Source organism: Trichomycterus rosablanca, chromosome 21, assembly GCF_030014385.1.
Source record: "Trichomycterus rosablanca isolate fTriRos1 chromosome 21, fTriRos1.hap1, whole genome shotgun sequence".
Classification (NCBI taxonomy): Eukaryota; Metazoa; Chordata; class Actinopteri; order Siluriformes; family Trichomycteridae; genus Trichomycterus; species Trichomycterus rosablanca.
In genome coordinates, this window is record NC_086008.1 from 21,069,636 (window position 1) to 21,085,627 (window position 15,992).

The 15,992-nt window shown below is 43.9% G+C and overlaps 2 protein-coding genes across 8 annotated transcripts in view; one reads left to right on the top strand and one right to left on the bottom strand.

Moving 5' to 3' along the window:
- Positions 1-1,069: 1,069 nt before the first annotated feature.
- naaladl1 (N-acetylated alpha-linked acidic dipeptidase like 1) lies at positions 1,070-9,559 on the top strand. The gene is made up of 19 exons (XM_063018122.1): positions 1,070-1,272; positions 1,500-1,672; positions 1,766-1,887; positions 2,053-2,175; positions 4,278-4,470; positions 5,193-5,286; positions 5,467-5,571; positions 5,689-5,774; positions 5,853-5,972; positions 6,341-6,426; positions 7,030-7,093; positions 7,216-7,283; positions 7,631-7,722; positions 7,884-7,977; positions 8,367-8,448; positions 8,538-8,711; positions 8,807-8,894; positions 8,987-9,079; positions 9,373-9,559. The coding sequence occupies exons 1-19, from the start codon at positions 1,070-1,072 to the stop codon at positions 9,557-9,559; spliced, it is 2,247 nt and encodes a 748-aa protein (XP_062874192.1).
- Positions 9,560-10,874: 1,315 nt separating this feature from the next.
- The window catches only part of arvcfb (ARVCF delta catenin family member b), a 112,222-nt gene continuing 107,104 nt past the window's right edge, over positions 10,875-15,992 (bottom strand). For 6 of the 7 annotated variants that reach the window (XM_063018181.1, XM_063018176.1, XM_063018177.1 and 3 more), the window contains 2 exons: positions 15,522-15,634; positions 10,875-12,931 (listed from right to left, as the gene is read on the bottom strand). In XM_063018181.1, coding sequence (XP_062874251.1) covers positions 15,533-15,634 — 102 coding nt within the window. In that variant the 3' untranslated portion in view covers positions 10,875-12,931; positions 15,522-15,532. The remainder of the gene's footprint in view (positions 12,932-15,521; positions 15,635-15,992) is intronic. The other variant, XM_063018178.1, reaches the window with a different exon arrangement.

Sequence of the window (15,992 nt, forward strand, 5' to 3'; positions counted from 1 at the left end):
GTACTATGTACATAGATATAATTTCATATATGTAAATATGTAAACTATCTGTCTGTCTGTCTGTCTGTTAGAAGAAAATATTAAAAAAGAGGAAAAAAAACAAAACCTGAAACAAAAGAATAATACACAGTCAAAATAAATAAATAAATGAAAATGAAAACCCACAAAAACATATTAAAAGACAGATATTTATTCGCACCAAGAACAATGTAGTCAGCAAAAACAAGTAAAAAAACAAACACAAAAATGACTAAAACTGTCAAACCAACTGAAGTTAAAAAAGCACATAACCACATAATTGTTACCCAGAAAAAAACGGCTAAAATTAAGTAAACATGCAACATGCAAAAAAAAATCTAACAAACCAAATAATAATAATAATAATAATAATAATAACTGTATAGCATCAAGGTTAGAAACGACCAAATAAGGCTACTGTATAGCATCAAGGCTAGAAATGACTCCAGTGAACCATTTTGAAGTCGGACAGCGAGAGGCGGCAGTTGTATTTGGCGTTGAGGAGCTGTCGTAAATTCGTCACCAGTGATTTTAATAGCACAGTAAGTCATAGTAAGATAAAGCTGGGTCCTGTAGGTCTGTTATTGTATCACTATCAATTTCCTTATGAACAGATCCCTGATAATCATCATATTATCTCAGGAACGATGGTTTGTTATTGTAAAATCATGAGATAAATTAATCTGGAAAATAGTCTTCCATATAATGATTGAATTTATTACATGGTTAGAAAACATGGTATCATCTAATTTGTTCAGTTTTGAATTGAAACATTGAAAGTCCAACTGAACTCAAAATCAAATGAGATCTGATTAATGAGTAAACTTTACGGTCTGTCACGATGCATCTTATCACTTCAGCTCCTCTTCTCATAAAACATTTCCTCACAGGTTCAGGGAACCACCCATCCTTGACCGGCAGGTCATAATCTAACCTACGTCAAAGTCTTACAACGCCTAGGTGTGCATAACATCTACCGTATCTAACGGTACTATTTCCGTGTATAAGTCAGATCTCGTAGGTCCTTACAGGGTTGTGAAGAACCTGCAAGATGCTGAAGAAGCTGCTGCTGTTTGGTTTCGCGGGTCTGGGTGTCTTCACCATAGGGATCTTGATCGGGCATTTCGGAATAGACAAGGGCAGCTCGAATCCGCTACCCGGCTGGGTACAGGAGGTGAACAAAGATGTGGACGAGAGCTTCATCCAGAAGTTCATTGCTGAGGTGGACAACATTAATATTCAGGAGAACCTCAGGTAAGTTGGTAGCTCTGTGTTTTATTAAGTGCTATATTGGTAAAGAACTGAAGTCATGATGACTTGCATCGATGGATATTTGTTTTGTTAGTCTTGACATTTCAGTGATTTCTGCCAAAGGAAAGTCCAGATGGCCAGATGTTCTTCAAGAACCATCAGAAAATCTTTTTCTTTATATTAGAAGCTGCTGGGAAATGAGCTATTTTTATTGTTTCTGATCTTCCCAGGGTGCTGACCCGTGTGCCCCACATGGCCACCTCTGCTGGAGATGAAGCTACAGTAGAATACATGCTGAAGAGATGGCACGATAAGGACAGCGGACTAGATGCTGCATGGAGGGAGGATTACCGCGTCTATCTGTCCTTTCCTGACAAAGATCAGCCTAATAAAGTCAGCGTGGGTTAGTACATTTTGAAGCATATAAGTAGATATATATATTTACCCCTCAACTTGAGATCTTCTCACGCTTTGCTCTTTATATCCGACGTTTTAGTGAATTCTTCAGATGCTGTGCTGTACACCGCACGGGAAAAAGAGAAACCTTACTTCCCAGAGCAGGAGAATCCAGACGTAGTTCAGCCGTTTGCTGCTTTTGGACCTGCTGGACATGCCAAGGTTTGACTCCTCTTACCTCTCCATGAGCAGAGGTTATACTATAGTCATAACATCATGGCTATATTTATATTAGACTCTAGGAGAACCCAAAAGGACCCACAGGTGTCTCTAATTCCCACCTTTAATTCAGAAACACTCTTGATTCCGTCTCTTTGTTGTGTACAGGGTAAACTTGTGTACGCCAACCAGGGTAAAGTAAGTGACTACGAGCTCTTATTCAAGACTTTGGGCGACCTCAACGATACAATCGCCATCGTCAGATACGGAGGAGCCGGACGAGTGGATAAAGTAAGCACACCACAAATCTCCACCACCGTTCACACATTCAGGGTTCAAGCCAAGGAACTGGAAGACCAGAACTTGGTCCAGATGTCTGGTTGTCTACTCACGAGGGCTGAAACTTTTCTGTCGTGTCCATTAGATTAATATACTGTAGATAGAGTATAAAGTGTCCACCTATGACCATGGACTTTTGGACATCATATTACAAGACCAAGGGCATTAAAGCAAAGTGCACCATTTACAGCTATAACTGCCCTCAATCCAGGCAAGGAGTTTGTGCCAATTTAGGGGAAAAGTGCACTTGTGCTCTAGGTTGCAATTGATGTTCCAATTCATTCCAAAGGTGTTCAATGGTTTTTTTTTTATCAAGTAATGAAACAAGCAAAATGTGTTTGTTTAACTCTTCCTGACTCGATTGTTCTAACCTGTTCAGGGCATCAATGCCGCCCATTATGGCGTGATCGGGGTGCTCGTCTATACAGACCCCTATGATATCAATGACGGGCTGATGTCAGATAAGAACGAGACGTATCCTCACTCCTGGTACCTGCCCCCCTCCGGAGTGGAAAGAGGGGGGTTTTCAACTAACATTGGAGACCCGCTAACACCGTACCTGGCTGCCAAAAGTAAAACTGGAGTAGTAACGTTTGCTAACGCTTTAATGTTAGGTTCCTTTATAACGTAGCAACTATCTACGCAAGAGCAAATCATGAGTGAATGTGGAACAGTGGGGTGAAAGAGTCAGCACCCTGTTTTCCTAATGGCTACGCTGTCTTGGCCATCGTCGCCCCTCGGCCAATAGTCAATCAAGTCCATGCAGATGCCAGACCTGCTGAGATTCTAACCCAGAATCCACAGATCTCAGTGTTTGTGGGCTAGCACAACCTGAGTGTCCACAGAACACATATCAGTCAGTAAAAAATTATAGACACTGAGATTTAGCTAAATGAACACAGTCAGCCTGGAAAAATATTAGATCCTAATCCTTAGTGTTCAAGTCAACAGCTTGGGAAGGGTTAATAAGCTCTTCAGTCTAAGGCTCTAGCTTCCCATCCAAGAGGGATGGTCTGACCTAATGGACTGGCATAATGGACAGAACTGAGCTCCGAGGTGAGGGATGTTCAATGACTTTGAGATGGTTCCCCATCCTTCTCCAGACCTCTGCTTCTCTATTATTATCTTTGACTCCTTTGACTTTATTTTGATGTATTCTTTGGACAGTCTCTATCATACTGATAGACCTTAGAAAGAAGCTTTGACAGACAGAGTTGGAAAGGTTGTCAGATCTCTCACAATCTTGTCCTTTTCATTTACAGCCATAAACATTCTTTCAGTCGTATCCCTCCTCACCTGACCCTTATCTTATCGACCTGACACTTCTGTATCTCAGGTTGTTAAAGTGAAGATAGCAGGATGATTTGAACCTTCAGTGCTCATCACCACTGTTTTACTGACCAGCGAGGAGCGATTTAGAACTTTGAGGTTATAACAACCATGACATTGTAAACCGTTCACCGGCTTAAACCAAGGAACCTGCAGACCTAAAGGTCTGGGCTGGAGTTTCAGCGTTTCTATTGAATAATGATATTGAAGAACTGGAATCCCCAAATTCCTATTTGATCAAAGGATCAAGGGCTCCAAGGTCCTGGGTCCTTTCTGTGCGGAGTTTGCATGTTCTCCCTGTGTCTGCGTGGCGCCGGTTTCCTCCCACAGTCCAAAAACATGGACTGGCGCCCGGTCCAGGGTGTTACTGTGTGCCTTGCGTCCATTGAAAAGCTGGAATAGGCTTCAGCGAGTAAAAGAATCAAGGTATCCACTTTTAACATGGTAAAGCTTGATAAGCATCATTAGACTGACATAATCATGTCATAAACACACCAGGTCATGTGCTTTATATGGCCAAAAGTATGTGGACCTGTGACTATGAGGCCTTATTTCAAAATTATGGGTGCACCATCCACTCCAGGCGAGGGATTTGTGCCTCTTTAGTCAAAAGGTGCATTTGTGAGGTCATGGAATGATGTTCCAATTCATCCCAGAGGTGTTCAGTGGGGTTGAGAAATGTGTTTGTTTAACTCTTCCTGACCCGAGTGTTTTAACCCGTCCAGGGGATCAACGCCGCCCCTTTCGGCGTGATCGGGGTGCTCGTCTATACAGAACCCTACGACATCAATGACGGGCTGATGTCAGATAAGAACGAGACGTATCCTCACTCCTGGTACCTGCCCCCCTCCGGAGTGGAAAGAGGAAGCTACAAAGTTAACTTTGGAGACCAGCTCACACCGTACCTGGCTGCCAAAAGTAAACCTGCATTAAAGTAAAGGTTCCTTTATAACGTAGCAACTTCTCATCACCTGGTTTTTATTGGCTCTTTTTATTGCATGTTTCTCATATTGAATAACGTCAGAACTTTTAATAAAACGAGCTACACAAGGACGACATCAGTAAAACAATGTTATCAGGTTATCAGTTGTAAAAAATATAACCACTTTGGTTACTCAGTCACCCACCAGCTCCAAGATCCAGGCTTTGCAAGTAATGACTCGCGTCGTGACTCAACAATTTGTGCCAAACTTTGAGAGAGAATTGTCAAATCATGCCTTTTATCATCTACCCTACATAACATTATGAAAAGATTCAGGGAATCTGGAGAAGACCAAGTCTAAAAACCACTGTTGAATGTGCGTGACCTTGGAGCCCTCAGACTGCCTGAGAACCCGTCATGCTATTACGATAAATTTACACATGGAGTATCTTCGGAAAACTGTTGTCGCTAAACAGTCTGCAGATGCATCAGGAAATACTGATCAGAATCGCTGTTGAGTTTTCTGGGCTTGAGTTCATCTTAAATGGACCAACAGTGGGAAAAGTGTGCTGTGGTCTCTCAAAATTGTGATTGGAACGATCTGCTCTTGCACGTTGACTAGGTTATTAAGGAACCTTATCGTAAAGCTTTATACCTTTTTTTAAAATTCATCATTATGTCAGTCTGTGCACTTTGTTAAACAAGCTTCTGTTTTCAGATGGAACCTACAGGATTGAGGACAAGGACATCTCCGGCTTGTCGCCCATTCCTATTCAACCAATAGGGTTTGAGGATGCCCAGGCTTTAATTTGGTGAGTTGATGTTTCTAAAGTCTGACACCAGGGTCTCTTGGTGTAAATTAATAAATAAGTGTGAGGTGCCCGGTGATGAAATGCCCCCGTGTCCAGGCTGTATTTCTGCCCTCCACCCATTCTTCCCAGGATGTATCTCACACCCACTGTGACGTAACGTTATCTGTGTGCTTTTGACAGTAACCTCGGTGGATCTGCGGCGCCTGCGGACTGGCAGGGCTCGTTTCCCTGCACCTACAACTTCGGAGGACCAGGATTCAGCAACACGTCTGACTTTAAGGACAGGTATGCTTCACGTCTCCAAGTCGCACCCCACAAGCTATCCAAAGATTTTAAGCTGATTTTAATAGTTGAGGTTTGAGCACGACTGAGCCAAACTTTTTCTCTGATTTTGTCCACCAGTGACGTGAAGCTGGACGTTTACAACAAACGAAGACTAGAGGACTCGGCAAACGTGATGGGTGTGATCTGGGGCAGCGTGGAGCCTGGTAAGGTCAATCAAACGCCGTCAGCTCTAAAAAAAAAAAGTCTCAACTTGACACCAAAATTTGTTCTGGTGTGTTCAGACAGGTACGTGATCTACGGGAACCACAGAGACAGCTGGGTCCATGGTGCAGTCGATCCCAGCAGTGGGACGTCAGTCATGTTGGAGATCAGCAGAATCCTGGGCCAAAGGGTTAAATCAGGTAAGAATTATAAATCTCAATCCATAAACCGCCATAAAAGACGTGGTTTGATGAGTTGGGTGTGGAGGCATGACAGTGGCCTGTACAGAGCCCTGACATCAATCCTGATCATCTGAACATCTTTGGGATGAATTGGAATTGCACTTGTGAACCAGGCCTTCTCAAAATGTGCTCTTTTAATGGATTTGGCACAAAAACCAACCAGCTATTCCAAAAGCAGGAAATGAAATCTGATGTCCAGCAAAGTTCCTTCACACCAAACTAGTCAGAACGTGTCTCTGTTGTATCCATATACTTTTGGCCAGTATAGTTTATGAAGTTGAGAAGCAGGTATGGAGGTAATGTTCCTCTTTGTTTCTTTCTGAAAGGTAAATGGAGGCCTCGGCGTACAATCATCTTCGGTAGCTGGGGGGCCGAGGAATTCGGGCTGATCGGATCTGTTGAATATGCAGAGGTGAGACCTGATATAAGGGGACTACTTTTATTAAAGTATAAGACATTTGGGATGAAACCAATAGTAGATGATGGCGCTCCAGTGTAATAAACTAGACCACCATGGCAGAGGTCCGGGTTTGAGTATAAGCAGGCCACCAGCCTGGTCAGGCTCTCTAAAAACAATTGACCTTGTCCAAACAAAGGACAACTAAGGACGTTTGTATATTAGTTTTGGTTGTCTTTAGTTTTTTGTTAAGTCATGGACAAGCCGCTAATGTTATACAAGAACAAAGGCAGAGGATTTAAAGTAGAGCAACCAAGACACCAAGTCTAGTTTTGCCATGATTGCGATCTGACAACCCCATCAGACGGATCTCAGACTATTTGGTACTCATTTGGCTAAACAAACGTCTCATCTACTGTGTCAAATGAATTCCCAGTTCAATAAGTGCTCCTCAAACGTACTCATGTTGGCCCAAAGAGTCAAAAACACATTGATGGGTGAAGCAAATACAACAATTCTGAAGCCAGACATACAAACACAATCGTCACGTCTTTGCTCCCAGTTGCTGCTACAGTTTCTCACATTTGCCGCATTGGTTTGTTTGTTGACCTTTCACAGGAGTACATAACCAAACTGAGCCAGAGAACGGTGGCCTACATCAACGTGGACATCTCCGTCTTCGGTAAGAATTCAGAATTACACCTGTTATTTTATTTAGGTATGAAGGTCCATTAGCCTAAGCAGGTAATGTACAGTACTTATCCAATAATTATTGATCATGTGTGTGCTGTTCTTCTAACACAGCGAACGCCACGCTGCAAGCATCCGCCACCCCGATAGCGCAGAATGTTATCTTCACAGCCTCCAAAGAGGTGAGTCGAAGAGGTCAGAGCTCCTCCTGAAACACTTAGTCACTGTGTCCCTTTCTGATTGCTTCTGTTATCCAATGTTCAACACGTCCAACAATTTTAGATCTTTCTAAGACACTGAACTGTCATATTAGCATTTTGGAAAAGTAAGTGCATTATAAGGTCTATCATTTAGATTTCATACATCTGGTAGCAGTTGGGATGGCTGAACGCAACAATTAGGAGGGACGTCCATACATTATTATGGTTTCCAAACTGTATTATAACAACAGCAATCAGACAGTAAACAATACAGCACTGTTTTGCTTTTAATAATCGAATCTGATCCAAATGATGCCACCTACTTTCAGGTGAAGATACCAGGTTCAGACTCCGTCTCCGTCTACAAGAACTGGATGCAATATTCCAACAGAACGAGCCCGACGTACGGAACCATCCCAAAGTAAGTTATTATCTCTAGACATGATAGTGCAGATATTTTAACATTCACATTATTACATTTACAAAGTGTACCTTTAAAATGAGGGATATGATTGGTTGACCAAATTATACCTCATTTTCTTCCTGGTGGGTTTATTTTATATTTGTTTGGTGTTTCTGCAGTATGAGATACCTGACAGGGGCAGGAAGTGATTATGCTGGTTTTATCCATTACCTGGGAATAACATCAATGGACATATCATACACCTATGACAAGGTAGGAAGCAACAAGTCCTTAGGTAACTAAAAAGGAGCCATAAAAGTGTTAAAATGCTTGGAAACCTCTATAGATCTGAGATGCACCTTAGCTTCTAAAGTTCCAAAAGCACTTGTGCTGCAAAGGTTCCTGAAATGAGCTCTTGTGGTAAAAATGCAGCAGAGTTATTGGGTTCCTGTAATGGAAACTGAGAGCTCCTGACACATTCAGTGGAACCGTGTTTATGGTAGAAATGCAGATAAAGCTTCTGGACCTTTGAAGAGGTTTTTAGGTTCTTAAGGTTGGGAGTAAGCTGTGCTGAAGGGTAGAGGTCCATCTACAAGATCAATTTGCCCGTTTTTACTCTTTCCTGGTTTTCCAGAATGATCAGCTGTGTTTTTTATTTTCAGAGTAAAACCAGGGCTCGTATTTACCCTGCTTACCACACTGCATACGACACGTTCGACTACGTGGACAGATTCATCGACCCAGGTTTGCTATTAATATTAAAACATTTTCATTTGAGCTTCTTATTTATTTTGACATGATTTGTTGATGAGTTTCCTTTCGATTGGACGAAGGTTTCACCAGTCACCAGACGGTAGCGAGGACGGCAGGAAACATCCTGATACGACTAGCCGATAGCATGTTGCTGCCGTTTAACTGCAGCGACTACGCCGAGACCCTGGAGCAGTACCTGGCAGCAGCTGAGCAGAACTTTGAAGAGCAGCTGAAGAACAACGGCATCCCGATGGGTACGAGACGTCACCGTGTCGAAAGTTTATCCAAGTCAGTTATTAGGTCAGTAATAATCAGTATCGCTCGGCTGAATGACTTTCTCTCGTGACAGAACCCTTAAAGGAGGCGGTGAGGTCGTTCCGAACTGCAGCCTCGAGCCTGGACAAGATCATCCACGCTTCAGACTTTGTGAACAACTCGTAAGTCTGAACTGAAATATCGATTGATAGTGAATCTTTGCAAATGGCAGAACTAAGATGATATTGATGATGATTTTGATGATGTTCTGCAGGCCACTTAACGCTCGTACGATCAACGACCAGCTGATGCTGTTGGATCGAGCCTTCCTGAACCCACTGGCGTTCCCCAACAAATACGGATTCAGGTAAACACATCAAGCATAAAGTGATGGATTATATTTACCACATTCTTTAAAAGTCTTAAGCAATTTGACTTCCTTTAAAGGTACGGTGACCAAACGTCCTCCTTTTCCAGAACAGAACAAATCGGATAAGAACAGATCAGAATAAATCAGATAAGATCATGAAATTATATCTTATATGAAACCGGTCCGTGGTGCAAAAAAGGTTGGGTGAGCGCTGATCTAAGCCACTCTAGAACATTATTAACAAGGGTCATTGTCCTAACCTATCTGTTTACTTGTCCTGATTCCTGCAGGCACGTGATCTGGGCGTCCAGGTCGTCCTCCGTGGCTACGTTTCCAGGTCTGGCGGACGCTGTGGAGAAAGCTAACAAGAGTGGATTGAAGGAGGACTGGGCTCAGGCCCACAGGCACCTGTCCATCGTCACGCAGGCCGTCTCCGGGGCGGCACACACCCTTGCCGAGGCTCACTCCCAACTGTAACCCTAAAAAAGAGTCAGTGTGAGACTCGGAACCGGAACCAAGTTGAATCATTCTGTGATGGACAGGAACATAAGAGTCTTCCACCAGACACGACATAAAAAGACTTTTTTTTTAAACAATATTTGTAAAAGGGCTGCTGACCTTGTCACTGCACCACATGGTCATGTTTCTTTGTTTGTCTCAGTTCTAGCAATAGCGTAACCCTCACACGCACCGATTAAATCATTAAACCGCCTTAAATCAATGACTGGTAGAACCACCTTAAGCAGCCATCACATTGGGTCAATGTTCTTTGAAGAACCCATTCAGGTTTCACCGCAGCATCTCTTATTTTTTGGATCGTTGTTCTGCTCCATAAACCGATTACACTCCGGCTTCGGCTCACGGACGCATGACCTCACGTTCTCCTTGAGGTTTTTCTAATGAGGGCGGCATCCATCGATTCCTAAATAACGGCAAGTTATCCAGGTGTCTTCTAGACCCCCTTCCTACATCCACACTATTACACTACCGCCACCAATCAGCATTGAGTATTGGTGTAATACTCTTACTATGAAATGCTGTAGTTGCTTTATGCCTCATTAGTCCCTGTGTGTCCAAAAATTTAACCCTTTTCCAAAGAGTTTGGGGAGTTTGGGGTTTTCTCTTTGCCACCCCGCCTCCCTTGGGTCCTATTTTATTTAGTCTCCATCATATTTGGTCATTGCCATTTCCCTTCGCAAAGCCTAGAGAGCGCTGCATTTTCTCTTACATGCACTTACATGCTTTCCTGGATGAGTTGTTAGCGAGCCGTGGTAACTTCTGGGTAGATTCATGATTCCAGGATTTGGAGACATCCGCTCTCGCTGTGGTTCAGTGGAGTCCCTGAGTCTTAGAAACAACTCTGCTATCCTCATCCAGCCTGACAAATTATGGCACAGTGTTCCAGTAGAACCTTTATGTACAGACAGTCATGGACGATCGATGTTATTGGGCGATGGGTCGTTCTGAGCAGAATGGCAGGATAGTGTGTGCTGTTCTGGTGTAAGTCTAGCAGGTGCAGCAGTGTTGTTGGGATTTTAAAAATATGAAGCCAACAGAGTCTCTAACTGTCCCAACAACACTGCTGTACCTAATACAACACACACTACTACTGTATGTTATTACTATGGTAGTATTAGTGCCGTGCTGAGAACGGTCCACCACCCAGACATCACCTGTTGAGAATGAAGGCATACAGAATATCAGATAAGCTACAGTCAGTACGTGTATACCCACAAAGTTCATCTGTAAGGTATGTGAGTAAATGAATAATAAACATTAATAAACACAAACGTTTTCAGGCATGATTTATTGAAAACACACCAAAGTGAAACCCTACAAATCTGGAATCTAACAAGTGCTGTAATCCCGTCCGGGTTTTAGTAAAACGAACAGAACACATCCGGGCATCGCAGCGTGGGGCACGACAAAGCACGATCACTCTCCTGTACACCGCCGGCCTCGCCCGCCGGGTCCGGAACACGACGTACAGCACGGGGCGAAGCCACCGCCAGGCTAGACTACACCGAGGGCACGGAAAGCTGGGTGAGGGGGGCGGGGGTCTGGATTCGAGAGAACGGCCGAGACGTGGATATAAAACACAGTAATTCTTCATCTAACACAGAAGGGTTAAGGCACATATATTAGTTACAGACACATTTGCTACCGAGTTGAACATTTACTGTGGGGTTTGAGGTGGTATCTACAAAGGTCCGTTACTCCTCGCTCCTGTTATACCTTTAATATCGTATGATCCAACATATCAATGTACAATCCCGTCGTCCTTTGGCTGGCGGTCAGGAATCCACCGGGTTCTTTCAATAAATGAAAGTCGATACACGAAGCTACCGGCGTTTATCCGTCCCCCCACCGTCGTTAGACAGTAATAAACAGCACGTTAGAGGGTCATGTGACAGGATGTGCGCTGCACCCGTCTGCACAACATTCAACTCAAAACGTTAACGACACCTCGATGGAGCGAGAAATCAATCGAAGCGAAATCGAAACGAGGACCTTCAGGGCGGAGCTGCAGGGGTGTGACATTAAGCGCATTTCAAAATACGATCCGTATCGCCGCCCACATATAGACCGTATAGAACTTAAGGGTAGCGGTTTTGTTCCCATTTCAACCCAAACAGAGGAACTGTCCACGTTTCAGCTGTGGTTCAGGCACCCGGACCAAAAATACTGGGGCTGTGAATAATAAATGGAATTTAATAAGCTGTTACAGCCTAGTGGTGAAGGTACTGGACTAGTAACCAAAAGGTCGCTGGTTCAAGCCCTACCACGGTCAGGTTGTCACTGTTGGACCCTTGAGCAAGGCCCTGAAGTCTCTTAGACTGTATACTGTCACAGTAGTGTAAGTCGCTTTGGATAAAAGCGTCTGGTTTGTATTAGCTTACACTCATGTGAGTGCTTTGTTTTTTTTTACCTTGGCAAGACCACTGTTCCACCCAATTTTAATGAGTGTAGCACAACTATCCCACAGCAAATCCACCAGTGATGAATTACTAGACCAAACAACACAGTTAAACCTGCAAAATAAATCATCTAAACACGTGTGTGTATATTTATGACCCGGCAGATTCTCAGAAAACCCAAAGTAAACAAAAGTTTGGGGGGTTTTTTAGCTGCTGTTGGTAAAGAAAAGTGCTTTAATTATTTAAACAAAGAAAATCAGTTGCAGAAATGATTAAAAATCCAAATCCTGACCTGTGTGTCACTTACAAACGTATGTTAAGTTCACATGTTCGAATGTTTTCCACAAGGGGGCGCAAGAGAACAAACAGAGTAAAATATCTATGAACAAAAAACGTTCGAAGCCAAGCGCTCAAACCGGTAACCTGAACCAAAACTCCAAAACACCCGGGTCCACCATCATCATCTAGTCACAGCATTATAACACGTCCTCGATCCGTCCTCATACCTTCACTTTCAAACAACAACATTCATAATGCAAACAAACAAACAAACATAAACGACGTTCTGAAACAAACCCGAACACAAACATGTTCTTCCCTTTTTTCCATCAATCACTTTCCAATTCACTCCACCTTCTGTTCCCTCTCTGCTCCCCGTCACCATCTCCGTAAACCCTGTCGATACGGGCGCGACCCGACCCCCCGGTCAGGCCTGCGCTGCTACGATTCCCCGCGCCGGTGGGAATGCGCGTGTGAGAAAGAATTCCTGCGTCTCTCGTTCCGCTCGGTCCGGTGGATGAAAGTTTGTGTGTCTGTTTTGTGTCTTTGCTGATGAGTCCACATCCGTGAATCGTGAAGAGAAATGGCAGTGGTGACTCGTGTCTCGTGAGATCCTCAGCTGGTCGTGATTGAGCGCCGTCGCTGGCTAAGCCTGGAACAAACAGACCCGCCGAGGCCAAAGGAAGGCGTTAGAGCAAAATAATATAAATAAATAATAATATAACGTCTAAGTTTTCTGTATAACTAGAGTACAAGACTAGTGACACTGTTCCACTCACACAACTGCTGATGCTAACGCTGATTTTTTAATCTTATTTAATTTATTGACCTCATTTGTCCTTGGCGGTTGAGTGTTAGCACAATGTTTGTCCATGTACTTATTGATTCTTGACCTGTCTAATGAGATCAGGAATTAAAACAGAAATACTTCTGTCTCTCATCTTCTTAAATGACCTCTGAGGTGAACCACCGACTTGCCAAACAAACATACACATCTTGCATAACGTTATGGCCACCGTCCTAATATTGTGACATCTTTCTATCAGAACCAGCATGAACTTCAGCAGTCTGAGCTACAGTAGCTCGTCTGTTGGACCACACGTGCATCGATGAGCCTTAGCCGCCCATGACCCTGTCGCCAGTTTACCACTGTTCCTTCCTTGGACCACTTTTGATAGATACTGACCACTGCAGACCGGGACACACCCCAGAAGAGCTGCAGTTTTGGAGATGCTCTGACCCGGTCGTCTAGCCATCACAATTTGGCCGCTCAGATCCTCACGCTCGCCCATTTTTCCTGCTTCTAACATCAACTTTGAGGATAAAATGTTCACTCGCTGCCTAATATATCCCCCCCACTAACAGGTGCCGTGATGAAGAGATAATCAGTGTTATTCACTTCACCTGTCAAGTGGTCATAATGTTATGCCTAGTCGGTGTATGATGTTCCACAGCCTCACTCTTTAAGGGTGCCAATAATTGAGGACATCATATAAAAGCATTTTGCTTGGTTTTTAGGATAAATGGAACAGTTGTGATTCTTCTCAAACATCAGCACCGGCGTCGTGTGGGTGGAAAAGCAGCTAGGGGGCGCTAGCTAAAATCATACATTTATAACAGCGCAGAAGAATGAATAATAATGATCACGTTGTCTTATTGTACGTGATGGAATGACAATGACGTGATGGTGTGGTGAACGTGGTGGTCAGCACGGACCAGCTCAGCATGGTGACTACCATCATCACCACAACGAATGGTTTTCACAAAGCTGATATGAACATTAATCATGGCTGCAACACACACTACAGGGGGTTCCGTAAGTATTCAGACACCCCTGACTGTTCATGATTTGGATTTGGTTTTTAATGGACCCATTAATCTAAAAGTCTTTTATTTATCCTTCAGATGTGAACAGATGTGGCACAGACTAAAGGTTCTAGAATGACCCATAATTAACACTTTAATCAAGATCAAAACATCTAATAAAGTCCATCAAACTCTCAGTATATAGATCAGAACTGGGATACAAATACATCCAAATACAGGAACATCCTTAAAGAAAACCTACTTCAGAGCACTGAAGACAAAAGTTCACCTGTCGACACAACAGTGGCCCAAAGCATACAGCCATCAACACTGAAGTGCTTCAAGGTGAGTTAGATGATGTTCCTACTGAACGTTGTAGAGAGAGTGGATGATGGCAGACCGGATGCTTGCCAACCAATCAAATAAAGACGGGGTAAGCTGCCCAAATCCAGGCAACAGTTGCAGAGAGTCTGAAGAGTCTGAATACTCATAGTCAAGGGGTCTGAATACTTTCTGGATCCACTGTTTAACTCACCGTATTTAGACTTTCACCTTCACCTAGAGCTTCAGGAGAAATAAAATGGTAAATAATATACAACCCATCTATAAGAACCCTGGATGACATGAAGACAAAGTGGTGAAATTGGGTGGCGCCCATGGTGCATGACCCAGTTAGTATCCCAGAACCAAACGCTGAACACCACGTGACTACAGGATGAAGTGATGAGTTCATGGGTGCAGAACTGAAGCGGGATGAGCAGCGATGAAGAACGATGGGGAGGACAGAGGATGCAGAAAGGACCCAGAGAAACGAGGGCTGATCTACGTATGATCCAATCAGGAGAGCGAGACTAACACACACGTGCAGGAGCCGACTGCATCTTTTCACCTGCACGAGATGAGTTCATATGCGGATCAGCTTTGTGCATAAAGAGCCACACCCTGATCCTCATTATCCCTCGACTCTGTGCAGGTGCCATCAAGCAGCCAGCCAGCAGAGGTCGTAATTCGCTCAGTTATGAGGTCCCGATCCGGCTTATCCTACACTATGTGCAACAGCCAATTCGTAGAGCTGAGATTCGATAAGATGTATTTGAAATCCCAGCACTGGTGTGCTAGGGTGTGTTACCGCTTTGATGTTTTTGATATAATTAGTGACCTGCGTGTGCTCATTCTCTGGGTTTGGGTGGAAAAAGGGATGGAAAGAAGTGCAGAACTGTGGCAGGACCGGCCCTTAGCGTGGGAGGTAAAGGGTGGGTGGGGCGGTTTCCCGAATCTACAACCAGCCTGTCGTGTTTCCCATCAATTAGCCCCGTACTAATAAATAGTGATATTTCTCAATGTGGTTGTATGATACGGGGGTCGGAATGTGCCAGGGCCGGCCCTAAAGCGGGGACGCGAACCGAAACCGACACCTGGAAGCAAAAGAAACCTACCATGCATGCATTTACACCCAGGAGTCAACAGGCTGAGGCTTGGCATCGCAAGCGTCCACGAGACTCACGGTCGGCCTGTTGCTCCGGATATAGTGTTTCCTATTCGTATCGTTCTGCAGCCACGGGAGAAAATCCGAACAAAAACATCAGCAAAAAATAAATAAATAAATAAATAAATAATAATGAAACAGAGAGAGAACACAGAGAGTTAAAAGTACTGAGCGTTAGTCCTCAAGACCGGGAAGCTGCGGGGACGGAAACATAATCAGAGGCAAAGGAAACGATTCAACAAACGGGTGCTGGAGGAGGAGAAAGCACGGAGTAACGGGACGTTGGTCTGGGTCACTGAGAACTCCCAGGTCATTGTCCTGCTGGAGAACTAAATTCCTCCCCACACGTCCTTCCTACAAGAGGAATCCGGGACCTGAGATCTGTTCTGTGCTCCAAAAATGTTCTGATCATACTGGCAGT